Source organism: Giraffa tippelskirchi, chromosome 1 (genome assembly GCF_054371585.1).
Source record: "Giraffa tippelskirchi isolate mGirTip1 chromosome 1, T2T-mGirTip1v1.2.pri, whole genome shotgun sequence".
NCBI lineage: Eukaryota > Metazoa > Chordata > Mammalia > Artiodactyla > Giraffidae > Giraffa > Giraffa tippelskirchi.
Window position 1 is genome coordinate 146,692,335 of NC_137275.1, and position 22,046 is coordinate 146,714,380.

General features: G+C 42.9%; 1 protein-coding gene across 5 annotated transcripts in view; it reads right to left on the bottom strand.

Moving 5' to 3' along the window:
- SH3GL2 (SH3 domain containing GRB2 like 2, endophilin A1) overlaps nt 1-22,046 on the bottom strand; it is a 392,098-nt gene that overhangs the window by 305,577 nt on the left and 64,475 nt on the right. For 2 of the 5 annotated variants that reach the window (XR_014056489.1, XM_081499166.1), the window contains exon 1: nt 13,973-14,140. The exons of the other annotated variants lie outside the window; for them this stretch is intronic. Coding sequence is in view for 1 of the 2 variants with exons in the window: in XM_081499166.1 (XP_081355292.1) it covers nt 13,973-14,017 (45 nt within the window). In the remaining variant the exon portion in view is untranslated. Of the gene's footprint in view, nt 1-13,972; nt 14,141-22,046 lie in introns of those variants that run through there. 5 annotated transcript variants of the gene reach the window in all.

Sequence of the window (22,046 nt, forward strand, 5' to 3'; positions counted from 1 at the left end):
CTCCTGAAGCATTCCCCTGCCTCCCTTCTGAACATTAAGCACAGATGACTCACTGCTGCTCTAAACAAATGACTTCCCTTTTATGATACATGAGCAAATCACATTACAGGTGGAAAATTCCCTGAAGGTCAGAAAATAGTCGACCATTTATACAGTGAAATTTGGGAGGGGCAAGTTTTAAACAACACAGTTGGTGCAGACTTGTGTTCTCCATAACACTGATTCCTTCAATGAAGATATCATTTGCTTTAGTCTTCTTGCAATCATTCTGAAGGAAAAAGCCTTCAGTGTATTGTTAGGATATTTACTGCTTGCCTAGCATTTGTTAATTTCCTGTTTTAACAAAAGCAGAATAAACTTCCAGCTCACAGATTTACTCAAGCAAGAAGAGCATGTAGGACTTAACTCTCTTTTTTGTATGATAGTTTCCTATATCTCTATTTACCATAATGTGGCTTTTCCATCTATCAAAGTGATATGATTCATTTTTAAATTAAAGTCAGTAAACTAAAGATGAATGAAGATGCCCAAAAGTCAGGAAGATAAAAATGAATGTCAAATATGGGGAATAGTTAAATTACTCTGCAATAACCTATGGAAAGAGCCTACAGAAGTCAGAAGAGCCTATAGAAATTCATTTGAATCATTTATGGCAGCAACCAGCAGACACCAATAATTTAAATTTATAAAGGGCAAACAAATACACATCACATGATATCAGCGTAACTCATTGCTTCATAAAAGTAGAGTAACAGCAATCATATTTAGACAAATGCACTGATATAGAGATTTTATCATAAGCTTTCTGTTTAGAACATGTTCTTTCATATAAGGTAATTTATGGTTAATATGTACCTAAAGAACTTAAATGTGCATACCCTGAGACATAGAAAGTAGCTGAAAGAGCTTGTAAAAAATGAATTAAATGCATCTTAATTATCACAAAATACCTGCTGACCAATTTGAATTTTGTAAACAATAAGTTTTCCTAGCTTCTGTTGGAGCTAAGAAAAAGGAGTTTTCCATGTCTATATCAAAAAATTTAGAGAAGAAATAGATGATGAGCATTATAAGCTTCTCTCTGGAAATTCTGATTTGGATTTATGCTAAAGGTAAAGGCCAAAACAAGTAGAAAATCTAAAGAACTTGGATTTGTGAGCTTTGAAAGGGCCAAAGATGCACAGAGAGTAAGGGATGCCATGGACAGAAAAGAGCTAAATGAAAAACAAATTTGCTTGTTAAATTTAATTAAAAAGTGGGGCAGGAGACAGCACTGAAGTGAAAAGTTGAGCGTTAAGAAATAGAATAGAATCTTTGGATAATAAGATATTAATTTGCATGAGTAAAATCTTGGTAACAGTAATGAACAGAACAGCTCCAGAAAGCACTTCACTCAGTCAGTCTACAAACATGATGGAGGCCAGCCAGAGCCACAGGTTTGGGTTTGCAATGTCTCTTGCCCAGAAGTAGCCACTTGAGCAGTTTAACAAATAAAATAAACATGGCCAGCATTCACGCAACATAAAGAAGCACCCATGTCTCTTCAGTGGGCAGCTGTAAATGCAGGGAATGACAAAGGTAAAAGCTGGACAATTACAGAATGGTGAGTACCCACTCTGCAATCAATTCCTACAATATACATCACCTTTAGGTTACTTCACTCAGGCACAAAGATTGTTTAACTTCTCTCTCCTGGACCAAGCTGTCCAATGACACCAACTGTTCATGGGACACCTCAGGGTGCAAGACCTCTTCCTTTCCAATAGATGTCTGGCACTGTCCACCTGCTACACTAGAAAATCACTCAGGGCTTTGGATCCCCAAGTCATGTCAAATAGCACGAAGCAAACACATCACTGACAAACAACACAGAGTGTGCACAGGCATCTGGAGCTCTCAGCAACTACTTCATGAATAACTTCAAACTACCAGGTAGCTGTCTAATGTGCCTGTACGAGATAAGGGCATTTCCCTGTATCTATACTGGCATCCAGAGAAGGCAATGGCACCCCACTCCAGTACTCTTGCCTGGAAAATCCCATGGACAGAGGAGCCTGGTAGGCTGCAGTCCATGGGGTCGCTAAGAGTCGGACACGACTGAGCGACTTCACTTTCACTCTTCCCTTTCATGCACTAGAGAAGGAAATGGCAACCCACTCCAGTATTCTTGCCTGGAGAGTCCCAGGGACGGGGGAGCCTGGTGGGCTGCCGTCTATGGGGTCGCACAGAGTCGGACACGACTGAAGCGACTTAGCAGCAGCAGCAGCAGCATACTGGCATCAGTCTTCCACAAGCAAACAGATGTACAATGAACAGCCAAGCACTCCACTCTCACTGGTAAAGATTCCCTGATGCCTTATTGGAAACTGACAATTCAAAAAAACTCTTCAATGTTTTACAGCCTCTCTATTCCAAAGTTAACGAAACTGTCACTGTGCTAGCAGCCTACCAAGCTAAGAGGATGCTCAGAAAGTGATTAAGAGCCTCACTGTTTAAAACTGACCAGGGACTACAAAAAGCAAATTGTGTTTCACCAGAGAAAAATGTCAATAACTAAACGTAGGGAGGAAACTGTAAAATACAGCACATATTAAAAGAGGCTTATGTAATAAGAAAAATCTCAACAGCAAACGAGACTTAAATTTTGTGTGTCAGTGTTTACATTGTATGTGTATGTGCGTATACATATACACAATCATAAGCACACATACAGACAAATGTGTTACCAACACCCACTTCTACATTCTGGGTACATGGAGAGACCACAGTTCCCAGCCTCCTCCCTTCTTCCCTTGCATTGAGGCATTCCAAGGTTTGGCCAGGTTACAAGTTCCAGCCAACTGAACACAAACATAAGTGATTATTCCTTCTATTAGTTTTCTGTGGTTGGATAACAAATTACCACAAACTTAACAGTTGAAAACAATAGCTATTTGTTAGCTCAGACTTCTACAGGTTGGGCCAGCTTGCCTGGGTTCCCTGCTTAGAGTCTCATGAGCCCACAGGGTGTCTGTCAGCTAGACTGGGCTCCTCTCTGCAGACTCTGGAAAGAAGTCTCCTTCCATTCACATTATTGGCAGAATTCAGTTTTTCAAGGCTGTGGACCTTAGAAGGTCCCTGTTTCCTTGCTGGCTGCCATCCAAGAGCTTCTCTCTGCTTTTAGAGAGGAAATATACTTTTTCTCACGTGGCCCCTTCATCTTTAAATAGCAACAGTATGTCCAGTCTTTCTGACCTCCTCTTCTGCTACCAGCCACCACTACCCCCCAAAAAATGCTCTTCTTTTAAAGGGCTCATGGGATTAGATTAAGCCCAACTGTATAATCTCCCTTTTTCCATATAAAGGAATAATCTCTGGAGACATCTTTCCATAGTGACAGGCTGACCTACACTCAAAGGGGAGGGGCCTGTACAAGAGGGAGGGTCACTGAAGGTCTTAACATTCTGCCAACCACACTCCTCTTTCAGGTTTGGCCCATGAATATCTCCATGCTTGTTTCAACACACTTTTTCCCTTTGGCAACCTTGAAAATTATGTGTTAAAGATGGCAGAACTCTATCTCGGATTCCTGAAGCATATAACAGGAAATAAGAATAAAAAGAGCTTTGAGTAGCAAAGATCCATTAAGACATGTTGGTTAAACCAAAGCATCAGAACATCTTTCAAAGTGCAGATAACAAAACCAAATGTACTGGTTGAAAATGAGATCTAAGAAAGACTGAATGGATCCAGTGGAGAAGAGAAAGGTTCCATGTGGTAACTGGCAGATGGAATGACAAGAAGAAAATTGATGAGAAGCCTTCAGAGCTTTTGAAGAAATGTCACCAGTCAAATCAGCCATGAGCAGTTCATAGTTAAAAGCTTGGGCCTGTAAAGTAACAACCAAATTTAAATAAACAGGAAGCCAACTAAAGAATCTATGCAGCATCCGGAGGCCACAGTCCTTGTCACTCTCTCTAAATTTGGCCAAATTAGAGAGAGAACAAGAGACTTCTTCCCAGATTGCAGAAACAGGGTGAAGCCAGGGAACTTCCTCTACTGTAGGGGCTGGGGCTGCACAAGGCTTACTCAGCAGGTGGCACCACTGTTATGGAGCACAAAGGCCATGATTCCCATGCATCCCTTTTCTAAGTGGGAGTGTTCACTGTGGATGACGTTTCTTGTACAATAAAAAGCAAAGCAAACCATATCTGCCTACCTTGATACTAAGATATTGCTTAAACTGCTCTAATGAGGATCTGTTCATAAATTCAGTTTGAATTATAAGAAAGATACTTCTGTTTCAATCAGATACAATAACTCAGAAGAGGCCAGACAATCAGTTCAGTTCAGTTCAGTTCAGTTGCTCAGTCGTGTCCGACTCTTTGCAACCTCATGAACCGCAGCACGCCAGGCCTCCCTGTCCATCACCACCTCCCGGAGTTCACCCAAATTCATGTCCATTGAGTCTGTGATGCCATCCAACCATCTCATCCCCTTCTCCTCCTGCCTTCAATCTTTCCCAGCATCAGGGTCTTTTCCAATGAGTCAGCTCTTTGCATGAGGTGGCCAAAGTATTGGAGTTTCAGCTTCAACATCAGTCCTTCCAATGAACACCCGGGACTGATCTCCTTTAGGATGGACTGGTTGGATCTCCTTGCAGACCAAGTGACTCTCAAGAGTCTTCTCCAACACCACAGTTCAAAAGCATCAATTCTTCAGTGCTCAGCTTTCTTTATAGTCCAGCTCTCATATCCATACATGATGACTGGAAAAACCACAGCCTTGACGAGACAGACCTTGGTTGGCAAAGTAATGTCTCTGCTTTTTAATATGCTGTCTAGGATGGTCATAACTTTCCTTCCAAGGAGTAAGCATCTTTCAATTTCATGGCTGCACTCACCATCTGCAGTGATCTTGGAGCCCCAAAAAATAAAGTCAGCCACTGTTTCCACTGTTTTCCCATCTATTTTCCATGAAGTGATGGGACCAGATGCCATGATCTTAGTTTTCTGAATGTTGAGCTTTAAGCCAACTTTTTCACTCTCCTCTTTCACTTTCATCAAGAGGCTTTTTAGTTCCTCTTCACTTTCTGCCATAAGGGTGGTGTCATGTGCATATGAGGTTATTGATATTTCTCCTGGCAATCTTGATTCCAGCTTGTACTTCATCCAGTCCAGTGTTTCTCATGATGTACTCTGCATATAAGTTAAATAAGCAGGGTGACAATATACAGCCTTGACGTACTCCTTTTCCTATTTGGAACCAGTCTGTTGTTCCATGTCCAGTTCTAACTGTTGCTTCCTGACCTGTATACAGGTTTCTCAAGAGGCAGGTCAGGTGGTCTGGTATTCCCACCTCCTTCAGAATTTTCCAGGTTATCGTGACACAGTCAAAGGCTTTGGCATAGTCAATAAAGCAGAAATAGATGTTTTTCTGGAACTCTCTTGCTTTTTTTGATGATCCAGCGGATGTTGGCAATTTGATCTCTCTGGTTCCTCTGCCTTTTCTAAAACCAGCTTGAACATCTGGAAGTTCATGGTTCATGTATTGCTGAAGCCTGGTTTAGAGAATTTTGAGCATTACTTTACTAGTGTGTGAGATGAGTGCAATTGTGCAGTAGTTTGAGCATTCTTTGGCATTGCCTTTCTTTGGGATTGGAGTGAAAACTGACCTTTTCCAGTCTTCTGGCCGCTGCTGAGTTTTCCAAATTTGCTAACATAGAGTGCAGCACTTTCACAGCATCATCTTTGAGGATTTGAAATAGCTCAACTGGAATTCCATCACCTCCACTAGCTTTGTTCATAGTGATGCTTCCTAAGGCCCACTTGACTTCACATTCTAGGATGTCTGGCTCTAGGTGAGTGATCACACCATTGTGATTATCTGGGTAATGAAGATCTTTTTTGTACAGTTCTTCTGTGTATTCTTGCCACCTCTTCTTAATACCTTCTGTTTCTGTTAGGTCCATACCATTTCTGTCCTTTATTGAGCTCATCTTTCGGAGCAAATCTCCTAGGAGCTGAATGGTTCTAAAGAATGAAGGATAGCTGCTCCACAGTCATCATACCATATATAATTGGAGGAGAGAGGTTAGAGCAAATCAAGGAGAAGATCATTTCTGAATTTAGAAGCTATACTAGGTGTAAAATCTTCATAAATAGTAAAGCTATTTCCCAAAACATCAGACTCAGCTGAGGTTTCCATATCATTTGAAAATATTTTGTTGATAGTGTGCAGGAACACTTGGCAGGGTCTCACAACAAGGTATTTTAAAAGTTACGGCTATACATATTTCTCTTCTTAGTCTTTATTATCCATCATAGACCATATAAATCACTCTTAAACTTTGGGCTCCAAACTGATTAGGGAAGTAAAGAAAATCTAAACCACACACACACACACAAAAGAGAGAGAGATAGCACTGTACAATTTTTAAAACTTCGTATTTTGTTTCCTGCTCCCTGAACATCCCCACACGCTCAAGCTGTGAGCGCCCCACCCAGGTGACTATGTGCACCCATGTGATAAGGTGGGCCTGACCACAAGGTCCTCTCTCTGCCCGTGACCTAGTAACATTCTCATGCATCAAGGGGATTCCCTCATGCCTCTTCTTGTGTACTCCATCCTGACCTTCCATAAAGGTGCTTGTCCATCTTGTCCATGGGTCTCCTCTCTTGGCTCCCCACCTGCTGGGCTGAACCCACTTTCCTGGTCCCCTGCCCACGTGGCTCCCTCTCAGTGCACAGTGATTCTCTCTCTCCAGGACCTGTGAGTATAGTAAACTTTGTTTTCCTAAACCTCCTTGTTCTCTACTTAAGTCCACATGCAACTGATTATCACATTAAAAAAAAAAAATCTAGAACAAGGGCACAAAGGATTAAAAGAACAGAAAAGAGGAAAAAAGAAAGCCACAGACATCCTTTGATTTCCTTCCCCCTACTCTCTTGCCTATCTGGCCATCTGAAGGACTGTTTATCCCCAGGAAAGCCCCACCACTCTAAACCCTGGAGCTGATCTTGAACTCACCTCACAGTTCTCATTATTCACTTACCAACAGTCTTCCCTTCTGCTTACTTTCCCAAACTGCCCACTCTAAAGAAAGCCCAGGGCTCCAGACACCTTCATGCAGCACAAGGGCTCTGCAGAATGGAATCTTCTCTGCCAGCAGAAGCAGCCCAATATAAAGTCCTCCCTCCAAAATCACATTTCTTCTCAAAACAGTCACCATCTTACCCAACCAAGTCTTACCATTTTAAGGGTATTTATCATTAATTTGGAAGGTACTTTAAATTTTCCAAGTAGACTGAAACCAAAATTCATATAAACTCAATTTAAAACATTAAGGAATCACTGTGGGGGTTGCGGGAGCCCTTGCATAAATATAACCATGTCAACAACAAATGCTTTAATCACAAAGAATTTCAGGAGCTTCCCTGGTGGCTCAGTGGTAAAGAATCCACCTGCCAATGCAGCAGACACAGGTTCCATCCCTGGTCCAGAAAGATAGTACAGGCTGCAAGTGGAGCAACTAAGCCTACACACCACAACTATTGAGTCTGCACTCTAGAGCCTGGGAACCACAACTCCTGAGCCCACAGGCCACATCTACTGAAGCCCAGCACCATAGAGCCCTGCTCCACAAGAGAAACCATGGCAATGAGAAGCCTGCACAGTGCAGCTAGAGAGGAGCCTCCAATCACCACAGCTAGAGAAAGCCCTCACACAGCAACAAAGACCCAGCACAGCCAAAAATAAGAATAAATAAAATTATTTTTAAAAAAGAAGGAGAATCTCAGTCTCAAGCAAAATTATTCTCAGTCAACACATTCAGTTCAAACACTCAACAGGTCCATTTGCCAAGTGTATCAATAGTCACGTATGGTTGTGAGGGTTGGATCATAAAGAAGGCTGAGTGCCGAAGAACTGATGTTTTCAAATCATGGTGTTGGAGAAGACTCTTGAGCATCCCTTGGGGAGCAAGAAGGGCAAAGCAGTCAATCCTAAAGGAAATCAACCCTGAATATTCGTTGGAAGGACTGATGCTGAAGCTCCAATACTTTAGCCCCCTGATGGGAAGAGTCGACTCATTGGAAAAGACCTTGATGCTAGGAAGGATTGTAGGCAAAGGGAGAAGTGGGTGGCAGAGGATGAGATGATTAAATATTAATAGCACCACCAACTCAATGGACATGAACTTGAGCAAACTCCGGGAGACAGTAGAGGACAGAGGAGCCTGGTGTGCTGCAGTCCATGGGGTTGAAAAGAGTTAGACACAACTTAGTGACGGAACATCAACAACTACAAAAAACAATCAGGAAGTTAGAGCTCACTAACAACTTTTTAAAAAACATGGTTCAAGTTATCCTAATTATAAAAGCATAGCACTCTCACAAACATCCCATTCAATTCTGACATCTCTAGAAATTTTTTAAAAAATATATGACTGCCCCTAAAATTCACTCAGAGAAAGCTACCTTTTGATCAGACATTCGAAAGCCCCGTTATAAATAAATAAATAAATGGAGGAAGGTATTATAAGAACCACTTCATTCTCTCCTGATGACATGATCAGTTTCTTACAATATATTTTTTATTCTGGGAGGAAGAAAGTTAGGGACTAGGAATTCCTTTAAAAAGCTGGTGGTAGGCTAAGAACACTCTCCCACAGAAAAATGCACACATAAAATGTGGCATAATTTCAGGAAATAAACAGGCCCTCTGCAGTCTGTTATGGACACCAGGCTAAGAAACTGACAGGATGCAGGAATAGAGATGAGCCATACTTGAGATTTTGAAAGCAGCAGAGATTTTACAGCTTACAGCAGGCAATTAAGGAACTGAGAGCTTCACTCAGATAAAATCATAGCTAATTAATTAAATACCTTAACCAGGCTTAAAGTATTTTTAAGTTTTAAGGAGCAGCAGAGGATGAGATGGTTAGACAGCATCACTGATTTAATGGACATGAATTTGAGCAAACTCGGAGATAGTGAAGGAAAAGGGAGCTTGGAGTGCTGCACTCCATGGGGTTGCAAGACATGACTTAGAGACTGAACAACAACCAGTTTTAAAGCTTGCTGAATCAACAAATGCATAAACAGATTCATGTAACATTCTCCAGAGAAAACATCTATATAAAACACAGCATTTTAAATGTGATGAAACCATGAAGAAATTAGGTAAAACAGAAAGGCACAAAAGACCAATGTAATTATATGTTTCCACTTGAAGAATTTGAATGTGACAATAATTACTACCAGGCTATATCATATGTAATTAACACAGGCTAATCAAATACGTTTTATCCTTTTGAAATATGCTAGGTAAAAAAAAGAAAGAGAGAAAGAAAGAAATATGCTAGGTATGTATACTAACCAAACTCAATGAAAAGAAGCCAGTGTTACTTGCTCAATTGTGTCCTACTTGTTGCGACCCCATGAACCGTAGCCTACCAGGCTCCTCTGTCCATGGAATTCTCCAGGCAAGAATACTGGAGTGGATTGTCATTTCCTTCTCCAGGGGATCTTTCCAACTCAGGGATCAAATCCAGATCTCCCACATTGTGGGTAGATCCTTTACCATGTGATCCACCAGCAAAGCCTCAAAAGAAGAAAGCATATCTCATTTTGGGCTTCCCTGGTGGCTCAGTCAGTAAAGAATCTGCTTGCAATTCAGGAGACCCAGGTTCAATTCCTGGGTCTGGAAGATCCCCCCAGAGAAGGAAAGGACAACCCACTCCAGTGTTTTTGCTTAGGAAATCCCATGGAGAGAGGAGCCTGGCAGGCTACATGCAATCCATGGGGTCACAAGAGTAGGACACGACTTAGTAACTAAACCACCACCAACCACCATATCTCTTTTTATGCAATAAAAAACTATTATTTACGGAGTGAGCTGTCCTTTTACATCAAATCAAATACAATATTTAGAAGAAAACTGTGAATACTTTAGGAAAACAAGGACTTCTTATGGATTATTTATGCCCACCCCCAAAATTCATATGTTAAAATCCTATCCCCCAGTATCTCTGCTGCTGCTGCTAAGTCGCTTCAGTCAGTGTCCGACTCTGTGCGACCCCATAGACGGCAGCCCACCAGGCTCCCCCGTCCCTGGGATTCTCCAGGCAAGAATACTGGAGTGGGTTGCCATTTCCTTCTCCAGTGCATGAAAGGGTAAAGTGAAAGTGAAGTTGCTCAGTCGTGTCCGACCCTTAGCGACCCCATGGACTGTAGCCTACCAGGCTCCTCCGTCCATGGGATGTTCCAGGTAAGAGTACCGGAGTGGGGTGCCATTGCCCTCTCCAAATACGCTGCTATCACCATCATATTAAAAGGTTCTGGGGGAGAACTTTAGGGCTTTAAAGAGAAAGGAAACTAACTCACTCTGAGTGTGACCTTATTTACAAATAAGGTCATGCAAGTGTAATTACTTAAGATGAGGTCATATCCATCAAGTAGGTTGGACTTCCAACCCACCCTATTGTTCTGGTGTCCACAAAAGGGAAAAATTTGGAAACAGACAGGGAGACCACGATGTGAACATGAAAGCACAGATCAGGGTGATGTGTCTACAAATCAAGAAAGGCCAAAGACTGCCAGCAAACCACCAGAAACTAAGAAAAAGGCCTGGGACAGACTCTTGCCTAGTACTTTCAGTGGAAGCAAAGCCCTACTGACACCTGACACCTTATCTTGAGAAGTGTGAGACAATACATTTATGTTGTTTAAGGCACTCAGTTTGTGATACTTTGTTGCAAATGATACCTTGTCTTCAAAAGGGTGAGCAACAAATTTATGTTGTCAAAGGCACTCAAATACTGATAACTTTGTTGTTGATACAAAGTGACACTTAGTTGCAACCAACTAATGCAGAGACCTAAAATTTTACTCTGAAGAACCTTCACTCTACAGCAAGATATGTCCCTACCGAATGCTTGATAATTTTTTTTTTAAAGCACAGATTTTGTAAGAACAGCATGTTAATTGGCACTGGAGAGCTATTTTTACCTAATCTGCTGCTGGTTTAAACCACCAAATGGGGGTGGGGGGAATGGCATTACTCTTGCTAGAATGAAATTTCAATATGCATAAAACTCACAAAAGTAGAATAATGCATGCTTATTTGCCCTATTTTATAGTTTTAGAAAAGTGTACCTTATTTATTCTAATTGCATGATAAATTATATCTTTATGAGCAATTAAGTAATAAAGTATATTCAAGTTAAAAAGATGATCAATTTTTGCTATTTTAACATGTTCTCAAGCTTAAAGGATTTTCCCCTTTAATATAATTTATTTGGCAAAAGCATTTTTTAACCTCTAAAGAACAGATATGAAAATAATTGTCAGCAACAAGGCAGAAATAATCACCTCCAAACCAAGAAAACAGTGGTGACACATCTAATTAGATTTCCAGTCAGTGGGTAAACACTAAAAATTATACTGCTTTATTAATGCAAATATCATCCCTCACAAACATAAGCAAAATGCTCAATTTCACAGAAACAAGAGAAATGTTCCTGAAGTGGAGCCTTTCACTTATAAACACAGTGTATCTAATCTAGCATATCCATTCTCAAAAGGAAATAATTCTAGGTCTAAAATTTCCTCTGTAGAGAAGATCAGGCACACGGAATGTATGATGGGGGAAGGGGGGTTGAGGGAAGAATGGCTTTAAAAGTAGGACATGGCTATTTCCCTTAACTTCTTTGTCACATGTAACATTAGCACTGGCTTTAAAAGCCCTTGAAAATGCCCATACATGCACAGGAAGAAAAACATTTGCCTTGGGCTTTGTAAGATTGTGCTACATTAGGTTATAGACAAGGGATTGCATGTCACTTCACCTTTAAAATGAAAGGCTTGCCAATAAAAAAAGCAAGCAAGCAAGAAAAAGAAAAAGAAAGAAAATGATACAGTGATTCGGTGTCTGGATTCAGTGTGATAGACACTAACCTCGGCTTATTACAAACAGACCTCCTCCCTCCAAGGCTCTAAGAAGTTCCTTCATATCACAATTCAAGTTTTTATTCTGAACTTCAGAGTTGCACATAACTTAGCTAAAATGGAGTGGCTTGATTTTTTTGTTGTTGTTTTGTTAAGGCAGCAAAGCTAGAAATCCTAGATGCTAGGATTTCCTCATGTCTCATTACTATTAATATAGGTCAGTATTTTATACTAATAAAATCATTTTAATAATAATTTATCGAACACTTTCTATGTGTGTTCTACAAACTCATTTGTCCTTATATCAATTCTAAGAAATGGTTCTTATCCTTATTCTAGCAAGGACAGATTCAAACTTAAATAACTTGCTGAAAGTCACAGACAGCAGAGACAGGTCAATCTTCAGCCTTTCCCACTCCAAAGTCAAGGTTCTTAACTGCCTTTTAGGACACCAAAGTTTATAAAGGAAGTCTTCAGCATCAAAGTGGAAAAAAGGTGTGGTGCTGGTCAGTCTGGTGCTGGGGGCAGGGGTGATTGGGGTGCTTTATAGAAATGACAAGTACCAGAAATAAAAACGGTTAGTGACATCAAGGAAGTCCTGCCTGATAATTTATGGATAGCATATATGCTGCTTCTGTAACCCTGAAGGAATGTGAAGTATACAGTTATTAGAAGCCTTCCAAATTACATCAATAATGCACTTATACTTGCAAATATTTCTGGCACAGAAGTCTCAGAAATATCCAAGGTGATAAAGCAAAAATACATTAACGGCATTTTTTACCAAAATAGTCTTAGTTTTCTCCATTTCTCAAGTTGACAAATACAACGGGTTCTATAAAGGCAAGTAAGTCTGTGATGATGGAGACGGTACATGGGCACACAGGGGATGAATTTCACACTGTGTCTGTCACCGTAACTTAACCAAAATTCTGTAAAACATAACCCTCACCTTCTCTGAAGGTGGTTTACAATAGAACTGTTATTGTGACAGCCTTAGAAAAACCTCACTAGATCTGAGGTTCTAAAAAATACTGAGAAGGCTCGGTATTAAGTATGGGCAAATCTATGAAAAAATATTTAAGGCTAAATTAGGAGAAATACTTAAAGAAAGCAACAAAGTTCTTAGCTTAAGATCTTTTAAACTAGAACTGTTTCAGAGGGTTTAAAAAAAAAAAAACAACAGTAACCATACTCATTATATAAGAAATAGGTCACTTTATAAGTATATTCTTATTTTTCCTATGTAAGACTTTTCAACTCAGCCCAGCGAGACTTAAATGATTAGAATCTAAAATAAGTTTTATTATAATCACAGCTTATTAACCCCATAAAGATGGGCACATCCAAAACCTAAAAGGCTCGCTAAAAATAATACGTTGAAATGCATGATGGTTTGGTAATGTTAAGGCTGCAAAACCCATGGGAAATTAAAGGCATGCAGACTGCTGTCGGTCGAGGCTTGGCCTCAAAGGAGTTTCACGACCAAGAGTTCTCCAAGGAAAAGTTAATGCATGAGCTTCCCAGAAGGAAGCCCAACCTCCCGTTCCTCAGGAGCCCGCGGACTCTGTAGAAGGAGGGATACCGAGACCCCATGCGGGGAGCGCAGACCGCGGGCATCTCCGCAGCCACCCAGAGTGAGGGCCACCTCTCACGCCAGCGCATCCCGGGACAGCCGGGCGCACCGACACCGCAAGGTCACCAAGGAAGAGGCGACTTTACATAATCTCCCGCCGCGCCGCCCGGGAGCCCGGGCCCCCTCCCTGCGGCGCCCGCGCTGGGCCATGAGGGGGCGTAGCTCTGAGCGAGGAGGCTGGACCCCCGGGACCGGTGGAAGCTCGCAGCGCCGCCCGCAGCCGGGGGTGGAGGACGGAGCCCCGGGATACCCGGGTCGCTGCCGCGGAGGGCCGGGCGATGCGGGGCGAGGCCGGGGAGGGCTCGGCACGGGCCGGGGTCCCCAGGCTCCCGGCCGGCTGCCTGCGCCCAGCGCGCCCCCCGCGGCTCCTCCCGGGACCGCCCCGCGGCGCACCTGTCCAGTGCCTTACCTGAGTGGCTTTGTGGAACTGCTTCTTGAGCCCGGCCACCGACATGGTGCTGGGGGACGCGCAGGCGGCTGCGGTGCAGGGATCGGGCGGCGGCGGAGCAGGGCTGGAGCACCGAGCGGAGCGGCGCGCTGGCCAGGCCGCCGCTCGTCGTGCCGCCGCCGGGGCTGTGGGCGCGGGGGCGCGGAGCGGCGCGGGACGCGGGCTCGTGCGGAGAGACACCCTGACGTCAGGGGCGGGTGATGCAGGCTCTTAAAGGGGACGCGGGAAGCCCCGCCCCGGGCTCGGGGTTGGTGCGGCAGGTGCTGCGGCACGCACTACCTGGGCCCTGGTGGGCACCACGCACCTGGCTCTGCCGCACCGGCCGGCAGCGTGTTCAGAGGGCCAAGGACATTCTTCAGCCCCGGGAATGTCCTCGTGCCCCGCGGACTGCGCAGCGGTGGCTGCAGGTTGGCAACCCAGGCTCCTGCAAGACTCAGGTGATTTGCTTGGCTTCCAGGTAGCCGCAGAGGCGCTGCCTAAGCCAACCCTCCTGCCCCTTGAGTTTGCCCTCTTTGCAGCCTGGAAAGGAGTGGCATTCTCTCTGGGTTAATGAATAAGTTATTGCTCCTTGCTTGCTTGGTCACAGAAAACATTTCACTGTCCTGGTTTCACTATCCTTTAAGCCTACTTAACGTTGGGGAAAGCCACCAATGCTGTTCTTTTTTTTGTTTTTCGTTGTTTTTCTAGATCTGATACAATTTGATGACTTAAAAAGAAGATGGAAAAAATGTTAAACCTTAAAGCTGGCCAGGTAAATAGAATTGAAGTAGGATATTATTACAGTAATAACACTTAATCCTCTGTTTATAGTTATAAAAACATATGACTAAGACATTCCTTTATGACAGTAGATTTAGGATTTAATCTAAAATAAGCATTAGGGCTTCCCACTTGTCCAGTGGTCAAGAATCTGTCTTCCAATGCAGGGGACACAGGTTCAGGGAACTAAGATCCCACATGTCACCATGCAACTAAGCCTGAGTGCTGCAACTACTGAGTCCCCCAGCAGGAATGAAGACCTATGGCAGCCTAATAAATAAATAAATATTTTAAATTAATTAAGTAAGTATTATATAATGTAAAAAAGCATGAATCAAAGTTGCACAAATACTGCATATGTAACAAGGTATACATGATTCGGCTAAAGCAAAACCACTGTAACTTGACAAATACTGTTTCACTTATACGAGTTACCTAGAATAGTTAAATTCATAGAGTCAGAGGGTACATTGGTAGTTGTCAGGGGCCAGGAGTGGGAGAGTGGAGGGAATCGGGAGTTAGTGTTTAATGGGGACCGAGTTTCAGTTTAGGAAGGTGACAACCTTGGGAGATGAATGATGGTGAGAGTTACACAACCATGTGAATGTACTTAGTGCCACTGAACTGTACAGTTAGATGTGGTTAAAATAGTATGTTTTATATTATGTGGCTTTTACTAAATTAAAAAAAAATTTAAAACTCTGCTGTAACTAGATGAATTGGTAGAGCAGCACTAGTTGGCTTCTGTATTCTGGTCATTAACCACTTGCTCTGATTTTTCTAGGACTAAGGAGCACATAGAGAAGAACTTGAATTTTGTCCCCATGTGAGAACCAAAAGCTATAAGGAGAAAAAGCCAGAATGGCAGAAGCCAAGGTGAGAGACACTGCCAAGAATGAGTAAGAAACACCATGGCAGAATAGGAGTACTGAGGATGCCTGGCATTATCTCTTCAACTCCTGTCACCTGGGAGGAACCACAGACCCCCGCCCCCACCCTTCCAGCCAGGCTGCTTGGGCACAGGGTGAACAGATGATATAGGATGATCCTGTACATCAGCTGATCTATCAATCACAGCCCTTGATAATGTGAACTGAAACTCATAAAGGCAGACTCAAGCAGTTAGTAGCGGGTCGCTGAGCAATAAGTGAACATGGACCCCTGATCCCAGGCTGCCAAGTGAAGCAGGCAAAAGGAGCAGATCTCCAATGTGAAAGTCATTCCTGATGTTTATGCACCTTTCAGATACAAGGTGGAATTGCATTTTCCAAGCCCCTTCTGGTTAAGTGGGGGTGCTGTGACAAGTTCTAACTAGTGGGTTAGGGAGGAAAGTGACTGTCACCTCTTGGTAGAGAATTTAACTGTTGGAACAAGATGCTACAAAGCCCCTTCCCCGCCCTAAGAATATCTCAGGTGGTTGTGGTCTGTCAATCGGAATCCAGAGTGCAGATGAAGCAGGGCAAGGTCTCCAGCTGATGTTCAAAGACATTTAGCATGAGTGAGGGATAAACCTGAGTCATTTCAATTCACTGAGTCTAGGGTGGTTACTGTGACAAAACTAGTCTGCCCTCACTAGTGCACAAAGGAGAAAGTGCTTTCCCATTTCTCAGAAGAGGAAGGGAGACTTTCTATTTCCTGCCATGTGTATCTTAGTTTTTGTCATGAGATGTCCAAGAAGTGGCCTGTATGTTCTTACAAAAGCCTCAGTGAAGTTTGGGGAGGTGTGTTCTCTTCTTTGTACCCTCACTGAAGCAGTGGGCAGACTCAGCCCCGAGGCCTGAGGGTCAGAGGGAAGGGTGACGCCAGGCACTGACCCTACCCTGACCTCTTACCCTGTGTTTTCCTTACCAATTAGAGATAGTTCTCCAGTGGTCATGTATGGATGTGAGAGTTAGACTATAAAGAAAGCTGAGCACCAAAGAATTGACACTTTTGAACTGTGGTGTTGGAGAAGACTCTTGAGAGTCACTTGGCCTGCAAGGAGATCCAACCAGTCCATCCTAAAGGAGATCAGTCCTGGGTGTTCATTGGAAGGACTGATGTTGAAGCTGAAACTCCAATGCTTTGGCCACCTGATGCAAAGAGCTGGCTCATTTGAAAAGACCCTGATGCTGGGAAAGATTGAGGGCAGGAGGAGAAGGAGATGACAGAGGATGAGATGGTTGGATGGCATCACAGACTCAATGGACATGAGTTTGGGTGAACTTCGGGAGTTGGTGATGGACAGGGAGGCCTGGCATGCTGTGGTTCATGGGGTTGCAAAGAGTCGGACGCAACTGAGTGACTGAACTGAACTAGAGATGGTCCACAGTTAGCTCTGGGGAGCCATAGGAAATTCTAAAGGAATGTCAGAGCAAGAGACAGTTCACGTTTCACAGGAATATCAGACAGGGAAAGATGAAAGTCCTGCTGATGGTTAAGTGAGGCTACTGATCCATCAGCACCCAGGACAAACCAGTAAAGTGAGGCTAATCAGGTCCCAGGAGTGATTTGCCCAGGGCACATTTATTCATGTCTGTAAGGCCCACCATGTTGATCTCCAGATTCTTTATTTTTTTAATTTAAATTTATTTATTTTTATTTTTTAATACATTTATTTTTAATTGGAGGATAATTGCTTTACAATATTGTGTTGGTTTCTGCCATACACCAACATGAATCAGCCATAGGTATACATATGTCCCCTCCCTCTTGAACCTCCCTCCCACCTCTCAGGCCATCTCACCCCTCTAGATCATCACAGAACCGGATTTGAGCTCTATGCGTCATACAGCAAAGTCCCACTGGCTATCTAATTTTACACATGGTAATGTATATGTTTCCATGCTACTCTCTTAATTGGTCCCACCCTCTCCTTCCCCTGCTGTGTCCACAAGTCTGTTTTCTATGCCTTGATACTAGGAAACTCTGAAGGAGTTTGGACTTACTGCAGGACTAGGTGGAGCTCTAGGCTACAGAGATAAGATTTCGAGTGTTACAATGGCTGCTTTTGTACTCTAAGAGTTGATGAAGCTGGTATACACAAACACACACTCATGAAAAGGCTGCCATAAAATGCTAATTACAGTTGTGCTTCCAGAGCCATTCTCAAACTCTCCTGCATCAGAATCCCCTGAAGGATTTGTTAAAGCACACAGTGCTAAACCACCTCCTAATTTCTGATTCACTAGGACTGGGTGGGGCCTGAGAGTGTGCATTTCTAACAAGTCCCCAGGTGATGCTGGCATTCTAGTCTGGGGACCACACTTTGAAAACCCCTGGGCTGGAGTAGAGATGTTAGGAATGAACTGTCTCCTCTATTCTCCCAATTTTTATAATGTTTTCCCATTACTTGTATAATGCAAGTATTTTATAGTTGATTTTTCCTTCCTGGTTCCTGATCTGAGCAATGGAACATGTTCAGAAAAGGATAGGCCTCGGTTCAAGATGCTAAGAGAGGGAGAGAGAGCAATTAATCTACAAAGAGGAAGGGCCTAGGGATGTGTGAGTTCTTGTCTCTAAATGTGAACAGTGTGAAGGGAGCCCTGAAAAAGCTACCCCCCACCCCTGGCCCCAGAACTCTGAGTGCACGACAGAATCCTAAATGTAACAAAACCAAGTCTCTCTCTTTCCCTGAGTCTTCATCCACCAACTTAGAAGGCTCATCCTGCTGTCCTTCAAAGGAACTACTGTGGGAGAAAGGACTTTAAATCATTCTGAAACCATGGTTAACTCCCCCAGATACCCTCTGGATTTCATGTAAAGCCAGGATTTCTGTTGAAGCCACAGCTTATTCCCAAAAAGACCTTTAAGATGTTTTCGAAGAGATTTGTTAAGTTTCTTCTAGCAGGCACTGATAGGAGGCATGGGGGTGAATATAGTGTGAACTACCAAGACACAGACTATACATGGCACCCCAAGGAGTTTCCACACTGGCAATTTGGAAAACTTAAAGATGTTTATTGTGACTTGAATGTAGAGGAGAAAATGCACCAGACATTGAAAAAAATTCAAACCTGGGTGCCCTCTTTAGTTGCAAAGAAGCCCTGACAGAGGCTTTATGGAAAAATGCAGAAACACAGTGCAAGAAAGGGGAATCAAAGGTCAATGAGGAAAAACTTTGTTTTACAAAAAGTTATTGTAATTCAACATGCTGCCCTCTCATCTCTTGAGATCAAATCAAAGTAAAAGAGTAAATAAACCTACATCTGCTTTGCAAAGTTCCAATTAAAAGAAACCCCACACAACCTCACCTCACTAATTGGGCAGGAAATTCATGGTCAGCAATAATTCCATCACATCATTCACGCACTATTTCTCCTTGCATTACACCAAGGCTTCTGGCAAATACCAGACCTCTAGTGTGCACACAGCTGCTGAACCCTGACCCCTTTCAGAGGGTGTCTCATTACAAGCAGGCAGAGGACAAGCAGCACCTCTCATCCTTTGCCCTTCAGCCCTGACGCCACTCCTCTGGCCCAGGCCAGGACAAACTGCTCCTGACTTTACATATAAGCTCATGAAGCACAAGAAACAGAACAAAACAAAGGCATTAAATCCCAGCTTCTTGTTTAACAGAAGGGCAAACCAAAACAAGGAAAGGAAGTGACGTAATCATTATTATTTTTCTACTTCAGCCTCTGGCTTCAGTGCCAGCCAGAGACTCCCATCAGTGTTGATAAATATAGATGGGGATGAACCAGTGAAAGATTGAATTGCTTATCACTGTCACTGACGCCGTGTTCTTATCACATTGGGTCTGATGTCCAACAATACTCACCCAGCAGCCTTGTATTAAAGCCTGGGTTGTGCAGGACACAGACAGCTGTTCTGGAGTAGATGGCACTTAACGTAAGAATCTGTGCCTTTGGATGCTGCCAGTAGCATTGGGCCCCCACCCAGTATAAACAGGGCTATTGAGTCCTTTCCCAGAGGAGGGAATCAAAAAAAGACCACATTCATCTCCATGCTTTCACCCTACCACCCACACCCTATCAGATACACTGAAAGAAGCACACTTTTGTCTCTTGGAAGTGGAAGATGTGGGTCTCTCTCCTCTCCAACCTTTGCTTCTCTCTCACACAGCCCTCCTCCCTTCAAAGCACAGGGACCTCTCCCTGCAAAACTTTTCTCTTCATTTAGTAAACCCTATAAACTCAATCACAAGAGGAGGAGGAGGGGACTTCACCAAGTATGTGACTCATGTTAGGCTCTTACATCTGGGTCTCTATTTATTACTTTCAACCCATTTTTAAATGCTTCCAATTTCCCTAGCAAAATCCTGCCATCTCCAATGCCATTTCCAGAGTCTTTCTTTTGAGGTCTTTCCCCATCCTTCTAACCCTCTATCTTCTCTTCATTTGTCAAACCTCAAAGCCCTAATTGGGCATCTCTGCTGTGAACTTGGTATAACATGTTTTACATATTGATATTTAGTGCTGGATTCTTAACTCTTTGAGTGCGGGGTCTTATCTTTACTTTTACAACTCTATGCAGAAAATATAAACATTAGATATGGTCTGATGGCAATTTGAAAATCCAAATGAAATTTTTAAAGCTAAATCCAGCAGAGGTCCAGAAAGACTGGAACTAGCTTGCTTCTCTCCAACTGAGCAGACTGAAGGCCTTAGCTGCTGCTCCCTTGCTGTATCTAAGCCTGAATCTCCAGGTTACTGTAACTTTGAGAGTTCTCAATGACCTTCCCATTGTTGTTCTTGTTGTTCAGTCACTAAGTCATGTCCAACTCTTTGTGATCCCATCGACTGTAGCACTCTAGGTTTCCCTGTCTTTCACTATCTCCCAGAGTTTGCTCAAACTCATGTCCATTGAATTGGTGATGCCATCCAACCATCTCATCCTCTACAGTCCCCTTCTCCTTTTGTCATCAATCTTTCCCAGCATCAGGGTCTTTTCCAATGAGTCTGCTCTTCGCATCAGGTGGCCAGAGTATTAGAATTTCAGCTTCAGCATCAGTCCTTGCAATGAATATTCAGGGTTGATTTCCTTTAGGATTGACTGGTTTGATATCCTTGCAGTCTAAGGGACTCTCAAAAGTCTTCTCCAGCACCACAGTTCAAAAGCATCGATTCTTTGGCACTTAGCATTCTTTATGGTCCAACTCTCACATCTGTGCATGACTACTGAAAACACCCTAGCTTTGACTATATGGACCTTTGTTGGCAAACTGATGTCTCTGATTTTTAATATGTTGTCTAGGCTTGTCATAGCTTTCCTTCCAAGGAGCAAGTGTCTCTCAATTTCATGGCTGCAGTCACCATCTGCAGTGATTTTGGAGCCCAAGAAAAGAAAATCTGTCACTGCTTCCACTTTTATCCCCTTCTATTTGCCATGAAGTGATGTGATCAGGTGCCATGATCTTAGTTTTTTGAATGTTGAGTTTCAGGCCAGCTTATCCACTCTTCTCTTTCATCCTCACCATCCTTTATTTCCTCTTCACTTTCTGCCATTAAAGTGGTATCACCTGCATATCTGAGGTCATTAACATTTCTCCCAGACATGTTGTTCCCACTTGGGATTTATTCAGCCTGGCATTTCACATGATGTACTCTCCATGTAAGTTAAGTAAGCAGGGCAACAATATACAGCCTTGTCATACTCCTTTCCCAATTAGGAACCAATCAGTTGTTCCATTTGTCCTGACTGTTGCTTCTTGACCTGCACACAGGTTTCTCAGAGACAGGTAAGGTGGTCTGGTATTCCCATCTCTTTAAGCATTTTCCACAGTTTGTGGTGATTCACACAGTCAAAACATTTAGCATAGTCAATGAAACAGAAGTAGATGTTTTTTCTGGAATTCCCTTGCTTTCTCCATGATCCAAACATTGTTGGCAATTTGATCTCTGGTTCCTCTGCCTTTTCTAAACCCAGCTTGTACATCTGGGTACATAAATAAGTAATTAAATTGTTCTTGACACAGTCAACAAATGTTGCTTTCTGTTATTTGCAATCAACAAACTCCAACTGATATACATCCCCTCTCCCCTCCAACCCTTGCAATAATGTTCTAATCTCCATTCTCATTCAGCTCTAGCAACACAAACACAGCAATTTAGACAACTATGGTGACTGCTTAGCACTGCGTTAGCTTCCTTTCAGACAAGGGTGGATAGATTGAATGACAAGGAATATAGTCCTTTAGCAAGTGGCAAGTCTCCCTCTAAGACACTGACATTCTGATTTTCAAATCAAATCTTCTGTTTATTTGATTAGTATATGTCAGGCCTGCCAGGGTCTGAATCTCTCAAGCCCCTGGGAATCAGCAGCTGAATGCTGGTAA